Source organism: Leptodactylus fuscus, chromosome 4 (genome assembly GCF_031893055.1).
Source record: "Leptodactylus fuscus isolate aLepFus1 chromosome 4, aLepFus1.hap2, whole genome shotgun sequence".
Classification (NCBI taxonomy): domain Eukaryota; kingdom Metazoa; phylum Chordata; class Amphibia; order Anura; family Leptodactylidae; genus Leptodactylus; species Leptodactylus fuscus.
Window position 1 is genome coordinate 203,876,317 of NC_134268.1, and position 16,569 is coordinate 203,892,885.

Below are 16,569 nucleotides of genomic sequence, written 5' to 3' on the forward strand. Positions count from 1 at the left end.
TTAGATGTCTTTGCTGCCGCCATTCGGTAGAAATCCCAGTTTTCATCTGTGTGCAAATGAGTTCTCTTGCAGCACTGGTGGCGTCCCTGATGCTGCGAGAGAAACCTCCAGCGCCACCTCCATCTTCTTCTGGAACGGCCTCTCTGCGCGTCTTCTTCCGGAGCCGGGTTCAAACTTCTAGGCCTCAGGCAGAGCCGACTGCGCAGTAAGCATAAGCTTACTGTGTAAGTGGCCACAAGAAAATGGCTGCTTACACAGCTTACTGTGTAAGCGGCCCTTTTTCTTGTGGCCGCGGGCATGCGCAATCTGTTCCGCCTGCGGCCTAGAAGATTGAAACCCAGGACAGGAGAAGACACAGGGAGAGGGTGTTCCAGAAGAAGATGGAGACGTCGCTGGAGAGTTCTCTCGCAGCACTGGGGACGCCCCCAGTGCTGTTTGAGCGCAGGGGACCGCCCCCAGTGCTGCGAGAGAACTAATTTGCATACAGACGGAAACCCGGATTTCTACCGAACGGCGGCGTGGAGAAGACATCTAAAAGGTAGGATAAGAATAGCCTTTTTTAAGGCTACTCCTATGTGTGATCGAGAAAAAATGTGATTTTAATGATATCCCTTTAAAGGTGTTGTACCATTAAGGACACTTATTCCCTAGTCACAGAATAGGGGATAAGTGTCAGATGACTGGGGGTCTGACTGCTAGGTTCCCCAGCAATAAGGATGGCGGACTGAAAGTCCCGATGCCGGATTATGAATAGAGCACCAGTGTGCTTGTGTGACCAGAGCTCCATTTACTACTATGGGAGGGGCGCAATCTCTGGCAGCCCCATAGCCGTAAATGGATGTCCCCTAGTGTTCTTTATTCCTAACTTTTGTAACCCTGGTCTTAAGGTAGAATATGATGTAAAATCAGGTCAGATGTATGGGATGTCTTTCTCACTCTCCCATAACCGTGCGTTCTGCTGACTAACACTTCTCCTAATCTTTTGACTCATTCATAGACAAGTCTGCTCATAAGGTTGGTAAGTTCATGAACACTTCTGACTTTTTTTTTCTTCTCTTCCTTCAAGACGAAACCAGTCCACCTAAAGACAAAGGAACGTGGAGGCGAGGTATTAACAACATCATGAGGAAGAGGAAGCCAGCTGGCGGTGGTACCTTTGGCGTTCGTCTAGATGACTGCCCCCCTGCTCACTCCAATAAAGTAAATGGCGTTCCCTCTCGCCTCGCCCGCATACAGTCTTCCTCTATGGTGACTGCTCAGCTTATCACAAGTTTTGTTTTGTTTTCAGTATGTGCCGCTGATAGTGGATATCTGCTGTAAATTGGTAGAAGAGCGAGGGCTGGAGAACACGGGCATATACAGAGTCCCCGGGAATAACGCCGCTATTGCCAGCATGCAGGAAGAGCTCAACAAGGGAACCACAGAAATTGATCTGGAAGATGATGTATGTCTGTCAGTGTGTACTCTGGGGTCCACTTAATGCCAAAGACACCCACTGCTTATTGTTAACTCTTCTTCCTCCTTCTACCATAGAAATGGCGGGATCTGAATGTCATAAGCAGTCTACTGAAGTCCTTCTTCCGTAAGCTTCCAGAACCACTGTTTACGAATGGTAAGAACCTTTACATCATTTGTGACTATTTATACTGTCTCTCAAAGACCATATACCTTAAGAGTCTGTATTATTGGGGTAAGGTCCAACCAATACAACCATGTGAATGACTCAATGTAATAGTAAATTTCTCCTGCAGTGACCGCTGTAAGGAGAATCTATAGCCAGACATAACAATTGATTGCCATGATTAAATGGGATGCTGATGACCTATCCCAAGGATAAGTCAGCAGTATCCGATCTGTGAGAGTCTGACGTCAGGCACCCCATTCATCAGCTGTTACTCAGAATGGAGCAGGAAGAAGACAGCGCCATTTTCTGTGTAGTGACTGAACTGAGTCACTGCAACTTAGCTCCTGTTCAGGTAGATAGGAGCTGATCTGCAGTACCTGGTCTCACCACTACACAGAATGGAGCTGTCTACTTCCTGTTCCATTTTGTGAATCAGTTGCAGAGAACCGTGATGCGGTGCTGAGTATTAATAGTGTGCATAGGATTTGCTTTTATCTTAAAGGGATCCTATCATTGGATACCCTTTTTTTTTTTTCTCCCTAACACGTAGGAATAGCCTTAAGAATGGCTATTCTTCTCCTGCCTTTAGATGTCTTCTCCACGTCGCGGTTCGGTAGAAATCTGGGTTTTCTTCATGCAAATGAGTTCTCTCGCAGCACAGAGGACGACCCCAATGCTGCGAGGGAAATCTCCAGCGCTGCTGCCTCCATCTTCTTCTGGAACACCCTTTCCCTGTGTCGTCTTCCATCCTGGCTTTCAATCTTCTAGGCCTGACTGTGCATGCCAACAGTCACAAGAAAATGGCCGCTTGCACAGTAAGCTGGTGTAAACAGGCATTTTCTTGTGGCCCGGGCATGCACAATTGACTCTGCCTGAGGCCTAGAAGATTGAAACCCAGGACGGAAGAAGACACAGGGAGAGGGCGTTCCAGAAGAAGATGGAGGTGGCGCTGGAGAGTTCTCTCGCAGCATTGGGGACGCCCCCAGTATTGTCGGAGCACTGAAGACCGCCCCCAGTGCTGCGAGAGGACTCTTTTTGCATACCAAAGAAAACCGGGATTTCTACCAAACGACGGCGTGGAGAATACATCTAAAGGTAGGAGAAGAATAGTCTGTCTTAAGGCTATTCCTACGTGTTAGGGAGAAAAAAAGGTATCTAATGACAGGATCCCTTTAAGGTTGGTATGAAATAGGGATTACACAGAATGTGTGGTTACAAAGTGGTCAGAAATAGAGGGATAGGTAATTCAAAGGGATATTTCATTGGTAGAATTTATCACCTATCCACTGACCAATTAATCCAGCTGTTAGCGCCCTCACCGAATGTCAGAATTGGGGGCATCCTGATCTCTTCTGGAGTAAGAACAAGAGCCTGAATGGTGTGGTGGGATAGTTTGTGTCCTGCCGCTCCTTTCCTTGTCTTTGGAACTGGTGGAAAGAGCCAAAAGTATAAGAGTTCAGTGTGTTCACTGCTACTGGAAGACGTCCAAAGGGTTGTTCATAGATTCGGTGCTTGACCTCTGTGCGCAGCAAATATTGCTAACACTTAAGTGCAGCTTGTTGGTTTTTGTTGCCAGATTGTCACGCTATTCAAGTTTAGGTAAAATGAGCCGGTGTTCCAAAAAAAAAAAAAAAAAAAAAGTCAATACTTTCTTAATCTGGCGCTCTCAAGCACGTACACGCATACCATGGTATATGCTGAAAGGCTCCAAGCACAGTCTCCAATACTTAAAGAGCTTGTTCAAGATTAAGAAAATGGCCGCTTTCTTCCAAAAAAAAACAAAACTCGAGGGTTTTTAGTATGTGTGTTGCACTCCTAGAGTGCCATCTGCTATAAGGATATGAGATGGTTGCACCTGTAAACCTATACATTTTACTTTCAGAGAAATACAATGACTTCATTGAAGCAAACCGCAAGGAAGACCCCAAGGAAAGGCTCATAGCCCTAAAAAGACTGGTAAGGTTCAGGCCATACAATATTGAATATATATATATATATATATATATATATATATATATATATATATATATATATATGAATAAAACTGTAGGTTCAGTTTATGTACTTGATATATATTCCCGTTTCGAATAGCTTGCACCCATAGGAATGAGTGGACACAGCCGGGGGGAAAGCGGCCAGCCACCGGCAAAGTCTGCGTGCCGGCCGCTTCCATTCATTCCTATGGGTGCGTGCTATTCGAAACGGCCGTTTCGAATAGTACTCGCTCATCTCTAGTTATTACCAGTGGTTGTGAGTTATCTGCTCCCGTCTGGTCCTCAGCTCTGTCATGTGACCAGCAATAAGGACTTCCAACTAACACAGCGTCTTATTTGTGGACCGGAATTTTCATTCCTATAAGATATTGATACACTCATAGGAATTAAATGAAAAACTGACGCCCTGTCCACACGTAAGTCGTTGTTAGAGCGTGGCGAGGCTTAATCCTGGTCACATGACCCATTTGAGGACCAAAACGAAGTACAGCCAACATGGGAGATCTAGATAAGGTCGTCTGATCGTTTCGGTTCTGGGGAATTAATTTTCTGCCATAGGAGTCTGACCGAGGTTTTCCTAGCTCTCCCGCTTTAGTGCGTGTGCACTGATCAGCCCGGCCAAGTGTGCATGTGTGGAGATATCTTAAAGTATATGGTATGTTTGCGTCACAACTGATAATATGGCACGAACAGTTGAACTTGTTTCATGATTGGCAAGATGATATCCAGCCTTTGGCCCATCAAGGGTCTCACCCAGTTTGGCCGGGTTTCTCATACCAGTCTTGCTCCCATACTGAAGTCTCCGCTGGTGTATGTGAGCAGTGTCCGTGCACCTTGAACGTTTGTCCTATATTTCTATCTGATGCTTACCTTACACATCACTTTTCTGTGGTTACTTTCAGATCCTCGATCTACCAGAGCATCACTATGAAACGCTCAAGTTCCTTTGCACACATCTGAAGACCGTGGCGGAAAATTCAGAGAAAAATAAGGTGACTAGCCAAAGTTATACCTGAAATCTGATCACATTACATGCTGACCTAGAAGGGAGGGATCACTTCGTCACCGATTTTGGTATATATTCTACCCCAATGTTCAACGACCATGTGTATGGGTATCTCACTTTTTGCAACCCACTATACATGCGTGGTGGAACAATCCATGCACAGAAGCTTGCAGAATAAGGCAATCCTTACGTGGACCGGCTGTCGTTCTAACTGCACATCTACAGCAGAATCCTATTCTATATTCTCAGAAAACCCCTTTAATAGAGGCGACTGTTGCAAATAATCTCCCTGCACAGTTGGCAAGTAGCCATCTATTATTAGGCTTTGTGGCCACAGTAAAAAAAATTGTAGGCTATAGTTCCTTTTTAATATACCATAGATGGAAAATTAAAACTACAGTCTTTAAAAAAAAAAAAAGAAAATCACAGAAAAATGTAAAAAAGTAATCCATTTTTGGTGACGTTCCCTATAAACTGTGATCCCTCCTTCATCCAGTAGTTGGCGCTGATCCTTCCTTTGTGTGTCTATGAGGTGATACAGTTAGACTTTTCTTTACTAGATGGAGCCCAGAAACCTGGCCATTGTGTTCGGTCCAACTTTGGTCAGAACATCAGAAGACAACATGACGCACATGGTCACGCACATGCCTGACCAGTACAAGATAGTGGAAACCCTCATCCAATGTGTAAGTGACATCTGTGTGTTGTGTTGTATCTTTCATTGTTTGTGTAGGTGACCTTTAGTCTGACCTTATGATGTTCCTTATATGTTTCTTTTAGCACGATTGGTTTTTCGGTGATGAAAGTGCAGACGAGCCAATTGTAAGTATTGTCTCCAGTTCATGTTTATTTTCTTAAGGAGGTCACTGGAAGACTGAGTAGTAGTTATAGTTCTGGTACCAAGGACGTGCACAAAGTGTTACTCTCCTGGGGGTTAATAATGAGCGGAAAGGAAATCCCTACAAGTATCCAGAACACTGGCAAAGTTTCTGTATAGTTTAAGACCATTCCTCACTTTACTGTGTCTTCTGGAAATCTAGATGTAGCAGAGCTGACTTTGTCATGCAGTTGTTTCGATCTCAATCATGATAGGTTCACTATAAAGGGAGCGTGTCACCGGAACCCTGTTCTTGCGACAGTCTCACTTTGATACCTGCATTATAGTATTATACCAACGCTGATACGATGGTGAGGTCACCATGACGGAGTTGACTCTGCTGCATCTTTTTATTGCCTGTGTTGTACATACAAGACACAGACGTGACTTGTGATCCATGGTTAGCACTCTATAGCACCTCCATCCTTCTCCTTCCCTCAATGCTCACATTATTTGCCTTCCTTTGGAATACTATTAATTTTACAAAAATAAAAAGCATTTGAGTAGACACCATGCTTTACAGGTTTGTCATGAACCAACCAATTTACACCTGTCATTAAAGGCAACGCGTCAGGTCCATTGTGCTGCCCTCTCTCTGGACATGCTGATTCTAAAGGTCTGTTACTTAGGAGTAACAGCGGCTGATTGACAGTTTTCTCCCTACATCCAGTAATGGGGATAAGACTGTCAATCGGCAAAGTGCGGAAGAAGGCTGCATATCATTGGAATCGATCTTGGCGGGTTCCCTTTAAGGCTATGGATACATGGCAACTTTGGCTGCAACTCCCATCAAAGGAGTAACCAAAGATCCCTGTAATCTTGCGGCTTCTTTGTATGTAAATGGAGTTTCATTGTGAATCTGTAGGGTACTGCAACTTTTTTTTTTTGTGACTAGAAGTGGCAGTAGCAGCCCCCTTGGGACCACAATGTGACTCCAATTTTGGTTAAGATACCTGGAATACTCATATTTGACTGCTTGCTTATCCATGCAAGTCTTCATTGTACCATAGTGTATTTATTGGGTTATATATATATATATATATATATATATATATATATATATATATATATATATTGCCCTTTCGATGCATGGTGATTTTTTTACTTTTTTTATGCTTCTCATCTCTCCTGACATGACCAATTTAGTAACTATTTGCATTCCAATGAACCTTTCCTAGAAGTTTGCATTGAGCCTCCTCTATTACTCTTCCTGGCAATGGATGAATAAAGTAAAGTGCTATCCTTACTCTTATCAATTTTTGGTTTATCCCTACACTATCCAAATAGTACTAAAAGTGTGTTTAGTGACCCACCCTATTGATGAGGGTAATTGCATTATAAATTTCCAGGAGGAGTAACAGAGGGACACAATTATGATGTAACTAATTACTAAAAAAAACATGTTAGGAGTGCTGAAGGGGTTACTTGCACCCCAGGCTAATGATCACTATAGCCTGGGGTGCAGCGCCTTGCTTTTTGACTACTGTGTTGTAGATTTCTGGACTGGTAGAGTTTATATGTGTGATGATGTTGAAGAGATCTCTGTTTATTAACTGTAGACAGCTGTACAGGAGGAAAGCACAGTAGAGTCTCAGCCAGTGCCAAACATAGATCATTTACTCAGCAACATTGGAAGGACCGGCTTGTCCCCTGGAGACGTATCAGGTAACTCTTGCCTGCGCAGAAAGCGTTAACCCGCAGGCTAAGCCAAGCACACTCGGCCTCTCCTATTATCCATAGGTTCCTAGGTTCTTGCGAACGCCTCTTCAATCTTATATTCCTGCTTTATATCCCTTCAGTCCTCCAAATCTCCTTGTTTGTAAAATGTGAAGGATAATTCCAACCAATACTGGGGGAAAAAAATGGCCGTCAATTTGAACCGGTCAATCTGGATCTGCAATTTGGACAGTCCTAAATTTGCCAGATCATGGGTATTTCTTGGGCGGTGCTTAGATTTTCCTTGGTTGAAAAAGGGGGTGGAGCCAGGATATGTCGGCATATTTTGACAGCTCCGCCCACCACTTCAAGGGGGTTGTCCAGTGGTAGAAAGTCTGGTTTTTGTCATACATAGCGCCAGACTTGTCTACAACCAGCTTGGCGCTATTTTCTTGCAGCCGCAATACCGGAGACAGCCAGTGGACAAGTGTGGCGCTGTTTTTGGAAAAACACAGACCCTAGACAACTCCTTTACAGAGGACCTGTCACCACTTCTTACATGACTGTTGAAGTAAATACCTGTATTTGCCATGAAATAAAAATTCTTCAACCCCTTTTTTTCTGTGAAATTTGTGTTGCTGTTATCCTTACTGTAAACCTTATAAGTAAATTGACAACTGGGTGTTACTATTCCCCATTTCATAGGGGTGTGGCCCTACATAGTCTGAGACTTTGTATGGCCACACCTCTATCAGGTAACACCCAATTGTCAGCTTATTTGTAAATTTCCAGGAGGAATAACAGAGGGACAGCACAATGCAGGTTTGTAAGCTAAAAAGTTCTATATTTTCATGAGAAATACAAGTACTTCCTAGAATAGAGCAGTCAGGAGAGGTGGTGGGACTCTCTATATATAGGGCATGGCCGATAGATAAGTGTAGTTTTGGGTGGAATTATCCTTGTATCAGCCGCAGTTGGTTAAGACTGAGTTGAATCCTGCTGTAGGTTTTCTGCACAGATTGTACGGTATATACTATAGAGCATACTTGTTCTTCTATTACTGATAATCCTATGAATATCTCCTGCAAGTTACCTGTATAAATGCTCTGAGGTGTAATGGATTGCATGGTACCGAAACTGATCCGGGTCTTAAAGCAGTGCTGCACGGCTGGTAAAAATCTGAATACACCCCAAAAAGGACAATAGGGCAATAGGGAGACCTGATACTGCACTTCTAGAAGAAGATGCTCATTGCATTGCTTCACTATCTCTCTCCTGGACTAGGTCACTTACAAGATGTTTGTCATCTGATCCATAAACTTATTAAAAGAAATGCAACCAGTGTGAGATATAGAGGGTTCCCCTTGTGTGCTTATTGGTATTCAGTATGAGGTAAGGGGGTCTTGGGAGGTTTAAAGAAGCACTCCTGTAAAAGTTGTGTGTCCCCTGTTGTTGTGTTATGATGTTTAATCATTTACTGACAGCTTTATTGTGAAGTTATGTGCTCCCCTCCAGAGTACTGACACTTTCTCCAATTCTCAGTGTTTCCTGTATGAAGAGGAGGTCAAACTCACAATGCATTACTGGTGGAAAGTCAGGTCAAGGCATTGAGAGTTTGACCACCTTTTTGTACAAAAAATGTTGTATCTCAGGGAGGGTCAGCGCTCCTGAGGAGAGCACATAACTTCTAATAAATCAAAGTAGTCAGCTAGTGATTGACCTGTTGGCTTATCTGGTTGCTAAAGTAGTTTATACCTAGGTTGAAGAACAAGATTGGGCCGTTAGTTTTTGAGATTTCAGCCATGTTTCCATCTAAGGGAAGGTTCACACAATGTCTTTTGGCTCGTAATCTGGCACGTCTACACCGCGGGAGCTTTTGCGGGCCTTATACGCTCCCATTGATTTCAATGGGAGCCGGGATCGTATATGCGGCGCTATTTTGTGGCCGTGATTTTCCATTGGAAGTCCAGACTAGGCCTAAGATCACTATAGTCATTGGAGATCTGCCCTTTTAAGTTGTCCTTGTCTTCCAAGATACCAGCCATCTTAGACCAAGCTTGTCGTTGAGAATAGACCATCTGAAACCTCTTAATGTCTGACCGGCCTTAGATTGTTTCCTCCCAAAATGTCCCACTATTTGGTGAATTACAAGTCAGAGCAGCATTGGTTATTGTGCCTAGGTCCTAGACTAAACCTACATCCGGACACTATAGAGTCAGAATTGAGTCAGTTACATAGTTTCGGACAAATATACAGCCTAATGCCTTTTTGACATGGCTCCCTTAAAGGGGTTGTCCAGCATTAGACGCCTCTTGCATCCATGGGCCTTATCTGGTTTTCCACCAATGCGGTTGAGCTGCCCATGGACAGACATGACGCTGTTTTTGGCTCCTCTCTACTCCCAGACAACCTCTCTTATTCTAAATCGGGTCCACATGTACTAGCGTGCGACACTGCTTTAAATCCTGGTATATTCTTTCAATGTGAATGCGTCTCCTAAGCATAGCCGGCCATTTTATAGGCGCGAGCGACACTCCGCTTATGAATGTCGTCCTACGTAGTGACATCACTGCGGCAAGGCAACGTTCATCGGCGACCGTTTCCCGAGTGGCGTTTCCGCCCACAAAATGGCGGCCTCCTGTGAGAAGTGTAATGACGGCTATGACATGTGTACTAAAGTTACTCTCCCTTCTATCTTTCCACTTGCAACCTGTTCCTTGGCTAAGTACTAGTATCACAGGCGCTCTCAGCAAATTTTCCCTACCTGCTATTGCACTAACCAAGCATGTTATACTGCATAATAATATCCCTTTATAATACACAAGTGATGTCATGTCGCCCATAAATCTCCTGTAAGTGACCTCTGTATACAGACAGCGGGTTGTCATAGCTTTACCAGCGGAGGAGTGGTGATGTCATCGCTCAGAACAGAGTTGTGATGTCATCACGTCCCATCTTGAAAACTTGTGTATCATAAGGACGACCGCACTCCCTATTGTAAACGTTCTCGGACGTCACCTGGGATCTCCGCCACCCGTCTAAAAGCATGCGGCACTCCACTTCTTGCTTTTATTCGCTTGCGGGCGTCCTCGATGACTAACAGTATACACAATCTTTACAGTAGAGCGTGCGCTAACCCATATCTCTACATAAATCTTGGTTCCGAGGGCTTTTTGCTTTTATTTTTGATTTTGTTTCACCTTTTACTGTACCAACCGATCTATACTGATGTGTAAACAGGCGAAATGGGAGGAGTCTATCACACAGTAATGTCACTAGTGGACTCTATGATGTCACTGATGGACAGCTGGAACTGTAGGAAGAAGGAGGATTGCTGCCCACATTGTAGCTGCCTTGTCTGCAGAAATCCCCGTTTTTTGTGAATGGACTATTTTATCTTTTCCGACCTTATTTAATTTTTTTTAATTGAATTTGGTATTAATTTAAAGAAAACCTGCACTGTACAATTTTTTTTTAATTTTTTCTGCTGAGAGTATTTTAAACAGATCAATGCTACTTTCTTAAAGTCTTTCTGCCGTTTCTTGTTATTTCTGAAGCAGACCCTGAGGAGAGATAGCATGGTATGGTCTACTAGTCTTTCTAGTCACAAGCATTAGCCATGTGTCTATAAGGGGTGTGGCATGGGGCTTAGCTCTCGCATTATTGAACCTACGTAGAAAAAAAAAAAATTACCATTCCAAATTGACGTTGTCGAACCCGCGGCTAGCCCCCTTCTACTCTCTTTATTCTCGTCTAGCCTCAGTTTTCTTTCCCTATAATCGATTGGTGTTCATTCCTCATTCCATAACAGCGCTAGCCCAGTCTAGTTACGTCCCCCTATAGTATACCCGATACTCAATGATATCGATTGCTCATTGGCTCTGCAATCAAAAACTTTAACCCAAAAAATTTAAAAAAAAAAAAAAAAAAAAAATTCAAATTTATAGCTCCCTTTTATATTCCACTTTAAGGGGATCCAGACGTAGAGTAGTTTGTCTGTTGGGGGTTAAGTTTGGGGGCCTCCCGCTATGGTTGAGTGTTCTTAGATGGGTCTTTTTAAACATCAGTGGTTTTTTTTTATTTTTTTTTTATTTTGAAGAACAGGGTTCCTTGCCATTCCTCTCATTGAGCTGGTTCTGCCTACAATTCACAGCATCCTTTCATGGCGGTGGCTTTCTGTGGTGAAGCTTGCATCTTCTGTGAGCTATGACTATCCCCTTTGTTTTCTTTTGCTTTGACACATTTTGTTCTGTGCTTGTCCTTTCCATGAAGCCTAGCATTATTTGTCGCCATTGGGTACCTCGCTGAATGACACTGACATATCCATCTTTTTTTTTTTTCATTTCCAACAGATTCCGCTACTAGTGACTCAGCAAAATCTAAGGTATGTCCCATTTTATTCCCATTTATATGTGTTCTTCTCACGGCCTCCTCCACACACATGGCCCTGAACTGCCGGCCATTCCATGTTCTTTGACTAGCTCTTTCCACAGTTCCTGGAGGAGCCATGCTTAGTAGTCCTCGCTACAATAGTCCTTCTAGTGAAAGCTTTGCCCACAACAGATTTTTGGAGAATACACATTAATGACCTATGGTTAAGAGAGACCATCAATGTAATTGTGTAGGGTGCTAAGTAGATTGGAAACTTGCTGATGTTCTGCAGCCCCATCTATGTAGGTGAAATTTATAAAAGGGTCTATGATGCCCCCACAGCCACTTTAACCTGCTGATACAGAAGTGCTTCCAATCCTTTGCTTTCCACAAATCATTCAGTGTCCTACTTTAAAGGGATCCTATCATTGGATATACTACTTTTTTTTTTTTTTTTCTCGATAACACGTAGGAATAGCCTTAAGAAAGGCTATTCTTCTCCTAAATTTAGATGTCTTCGCCACACCTCCGTTCGATAGAAATCCCGGTTTTCTTCGGTATGCAAATGAGTTCTCTTGCAGCACCGGGGGCATCCCCAATGCTGCAAGAGAACTCTCCAGCGACGCCTCCACATTCTTCTGGAACACCCTCTCTCTGTTTCTTCTTCCGTCCTGGGTTTCAATCTTCTAGGCCTCGGACAGAGCCCGGTCCACAAGAAAATGGCCGCTTACTCCAGCTTACTGTGTAAGCGTCCACAAGAAAATGGCCGCTTACGCTATATTACAGTGTAAGTGGCCATTTTGTTGTGGTCAGCTCTGCCCAAGGCCTAGAAAATTGAAAACTCAGAACGGAAGAAAACTCAGGGAGAGGGCATTCCAGAAGAAGATGGAGGCGGCACTGGAGAGTTCTTTTGCAGCATTGGGGACGCCCCCAGTGCTGTTTGAGTGCTGGGGACTGCCCCCCAGTGCTGCGAGAGAATTCATTTGCATACCGAAGAAAACCCAGATTTCTACCGAACAGCGACGCGGAGAAGACATCTAAAGGTAGGAGAAGAATAGCCTTTCTTAAAGCTATTCCTACTTGTTAGTCAGAGAAAAAGGGTATCCAATGATAGGATCCCTTTAATGCTATGCCATCAGTGTCTGAACACTCAGATTGTTTCCACTCCCTCAATCACTCCCATGGCACTGCATCCCAGGTACCTCTCTGGTTTTGGTATTCAGGTCTCCAGCTACAATAGTTTGACACAGATATGGCCTTCACAACCAATCAGTAGCTACAATGGGCCACCTCAGTAGTGTTCACTGCAGCAGTCACATGTCCATAAGAACATGCAATTGTTGTGTTGGTCAGGCCATAGAGCCAGGAAGTATGGGCACTGGTATGGTGGGGAATCCCTAAGACTACATGCACATGACCAAGTGTGCTCGCCGAGGGGGGACAGGTTTCAGGATGACATCAGAGCGTCTTCCATCCTCCATTGTCAATGGGAGTCCAGTCCATTCTGATGTCCTTAAGCAGGATTGGACCTACACTGTTGTCACCAGAATAGAATGGAGCATCGGAGCCCCCATCATAAGAACCCACGCCTCAACCTCAGTCATGTGTATGAGCCTAAAGCAGTTTACCATAGAACATTCTGAGCTTTTAAAAATAAAAAATTTCAATGGGCTGGGCAACCCTTTTTGAGACTAAGGATACATGACAAATTTTGTTGCTCATTTCAGTCTTGGCTTGCTTTTATACAAATTTCCACGTTGGTCAAGGTGCATAGTGTGGTATCATTTTTGGCCTACCACACGTGTGTCCAATAGAAATATTTTTCTTCTATGTGTAACATCTATCAGATTACATATAAACCTAACTTCTCTCCATTTTTGCAGGGTTCTTGGGGATCTGGAAAAGATCAGTATAGCAGAGAGCTGCTAGTGTCTTCTATTTTTGCTGCTGCCAGTCGAAAGCGCAAGAAGCAAAAAGACAAGGCTCAACCAAGCAGTTCTGAGGATGAGCTAGACAACGTATTTTACAGAAGGGATCACTCTCCTCGCGAAACACGAAAGTCAGAGAGTAGCAAAAGTGAAACTCCAAAAAATAACAACGTGCCTCTAAAACCCAAAGCACTGACACTGAATATAAATACAGAAAATCTAAGCAAAAACGATCCGAATGCATGTGTGGATGTAAAACTTAGGAAGGACAGTACACCTTCTGATGAGCCAACGACTCCTTTAAAGCCCACCAGTTCTCCAGACATGAGACAACGACTGGCTGAACAGTCCGATAACAAAAAAATATTCCCTTCCCAGGAGAGCATGTCGGATTCAGGAACTGTGCTTAGCACTTCATCCCAAGCCTCCACACATCGACCAAAACCTAAAATCATCATTAGCCCCGACACAAGAAGCAACGACTTTCTGACCGCCGAGGTGAGCTCCATCACCTCCGACTACTCAACAACATCATCAACGTTATACACGGTTGGGCTGGAACCAAACCTGATAAACCACGAGGTTCAATCGGTAGCGGAAAGCAAAGGTGACGACGCCGATGACGAAAGGAGTGAATTAATAAGCGAGGGCAGGCCGGTGGAATCGGACAGTGAAACGGACTTTCCAATTTATGCGTCGAGTAATGTAAACGATAGGCAAAGTCGGGGAAAGGTGGAAGAGCTCTCTCGTAGTAGCCGAAGGAACTCTGAAGGAAGTGCCAGCTGCACCGAGGGGAGCTCAACCCCACGGATGGACAGCCGACGTTTCAGTTCTCATAAACTCATTGAATGTGATACTTTATCGAGAAAAAAGTCTACACGGCAAAAGACGGACAGCGAATGTTCAACGGAAGGCAAAAATGACGAAACCCCGGCAACGTCTCATGTGGCCGAGGTCGTCAACAAAGGAATGCTTTCTGGCAAAACAGACTTGTCAATAAAAAGTGACCCAGAAAAGCATGAACTTGGGTGGAGGCTTAAAATAACGGACAGACTTAAACTGCGCCTTAAAGCTTCCGCCGACGATATGTTTGGAATAGGAAGTCAAAAAGCACACGCCAACGAAAATCGAAAGAAGAAGAATATTAGGAGGAGGCACACACTGGGAGGGCAGAGAGACTTTGCCGAAATAAGTGTTTTAAATTCTTGGAAAATCCACGAGCCCTCTCGCGGTACAGAGAATGAACTTTCCGCCGTGGATCGATTGAAACCAAAGTGTCCATCGCAAGACCTCTCCATCTCCGAGTGGCTCGCACGAGAGCGCTTACGCACTAGCACATCTGAACTCAGTACGGTCCATCTAGAGGAGACGCCATTACAGAACACTAAATTAACTGAGTCCTCAGCGCCAAACCCACCGCCATCTTCATCCCAAGTCATCTCCGCCACCTCCAACGACGGAGGCGAAAATATCTCCGACTTGACGTCTCCGCAGTCGAGCGATCAATTAAATGGGGAGAGCTACCAGAGCAAGAACAAAAGTAACTTTAGTCCTGCGGTGGACGCTCACCCACATAAGCTTTCGGGTACTCAGGTGGCGAGGTCTACCTTCTACCAGTACCTATAAAGAACTTCAAACCAATTTTCCGGAGGAGTTCCATGGTGGGTGGCTTGAGTCTTATCTCCGAGTGGCCCGACGGAGCTTGTAATGTAATATGTCAAGTCGGCGAGCTTAAAGCTTGCCTATATCTTGAGTAAAAATTCCAATCTATATTGTTCTGTGCCTGAATTATTTTTTTATTTTTTACTTGTCCGCAGCCCCGTAGGAGGGCTGAATTCATTCACAGGCCCTGTGGAAAGTCTTCAGAGCGGCCGCAACAACCCCAACCCAACTTCTCGATGGAAGTACTTGCAAAAATTTGAACGAATCGTCTTTGCTTCTCGATTGTGCATCATGGCTTCTGTAACCCAGGGTTTTCTTGTTAGCAGACATTCATTATGTAACATATGTAATAATGTCCCCCTTTTTTTTTTTTGTTTTTTCTTCGTTTTTTTGGGGGTTTTTTTTTATTTAGTCACTAAGAAAAGTGCCTCATTCTGAATTCATCTGGTGTGCTAGGGTGCCATATTGTTACATGCTAATTGGAGAGACCTGTTGTGAACAGAACATTTTATCAGATTCCAGATTTCATTAAATTTTACCGATTTTAACAGGTGGACTCAGCGCTTCCATTCGTTGTGCATTCCGGTAGAATCGAGTTTTTTATATACCAACTTTTAATACAGTTTTATTGTGACTTGAATTTTTAATCTTTCTGTAAGATACAGTAATAACTTAATGTATTATAGAAATATATATAAATATATATATATTACATGGTGTATCTTTTCTTCAGATACCGGATTTGATATAAATGTTGTAAGATAGGCATGTAGATAGTAACTGCTGGGTGAAACTGGTTTCTTTCATCGAAAAGAGTATAATTCTGCATGACGATCTGATACCATCTTGTACATGCCTGTGTGCATAGCCGCTTAAACACTGGAAATAAAATTGTTTTGGTGATTTTTTTTTTATTTTTTTAATTGAATGCAAAAATTATATTTTTTTTAAATTAGCTCTGCCTAAGAAAAAAAGTCTCACAAAAATTAAAACAAGGGGCAGCATGGTGGCTCAGTGGTTAGCCTTGCAGCGCTGGAGTCCTGGGTTCGAATCCTGCCAGGAACAACATCTGCAAGGAGTTTGTATGTTCTCCCCGTGTTTGCGTGGATTTCCTCCCATACTACAAAGACATTTCAGAGGGAAAATAAAATAAAAAAATGTGCATTGCAACCAGTGAAATCAGTGGAAACAGTTGCAGCTTTCTGGCCTGCTTGGAGCAGCTTTAAAAAAAGCGAAGTATAAAGCGAGTGTGGGAGCTTGCGAGTGTGGTTTGGTCTAAGTGTGACTAAGAGGATCTTTCATCAGATCGGGCACAGGTAGTTCTATATACCGCTGGAAAGCCCACAGTGCGCTGAATTCAGCACATTGTCGGCTTTCCCGATCTGTGCCCGGGGTACAGCGTTATCGGTCCCGGTACCGTAGCACTTTACAGTCAGAAGGGCATTTCTGAC

At 43.7% G+C, this 16,569-nt stretch overlaps 1 protein-coding gene across 7 annotated transcripts in view; it reads left to right on the plus strand.

The window, feature by feature from the left end:
• ARHGAP21 (Rho GTPase activating protein 21) overlaps nucleotides 1-16,016 on the plus strand; it is a 117,449-nt gene extending 101,433 nt beyond the window's left edge. For all 7 annotated transcript variants that reach the window (XM_075271680.1, XM_075271677.1, XM_075271676.1 and 4 more), the window contains 10 exons: nucleotides 1,067-1,200; nucleotides 1,289-1,444; nucleotides 1,534-1,612; nucleotides 3,507-3,580; nucleotides 4,521-4,610; nucleotides 5,185-5,310; nucleotides 5,405-5,446; nucleotides 7,061-7,166; nucleotides 11,510-11,541; nucleotides 13,412-16,016. In XM_075271680.1, coding sequence (XP_075127781.1) covers nucleotides 1,067-1,200; nucleotides 1,289-1,444; nucleotides 1,534-1,612; nucleotides 3,507-3,580; nucleotides 4,521-4,610; nucleotides 5,185-5,310; nucleotides 5,405-5,446; nucleotides 7,061-7,166; nucleotides 11,510-11,541; nucleotides 13,412-15,082 — 2,510 coding nt within the window. In that variant the 3' untranslated portion in view covers nucleotides 15,083-16,016. The remainder of the gene's footprint in view (nucleotides 1-1,066; nucleotides 1,201-1,288; nucleotides 1,445-1,533; nucleotides 1,613-3,506; nucleotides 3,581-4,520; nucleotides 4,611-5,184; nucleotides 5,311-5,404; nucleotides 5,447-7,060; nucleotides 7,167-11,509; nucleotides 11,542-13,411) is intronic.
• The last annotated feature ends 553 nt before the right edge of the window (nucleotides 16,017-16,569 follow it).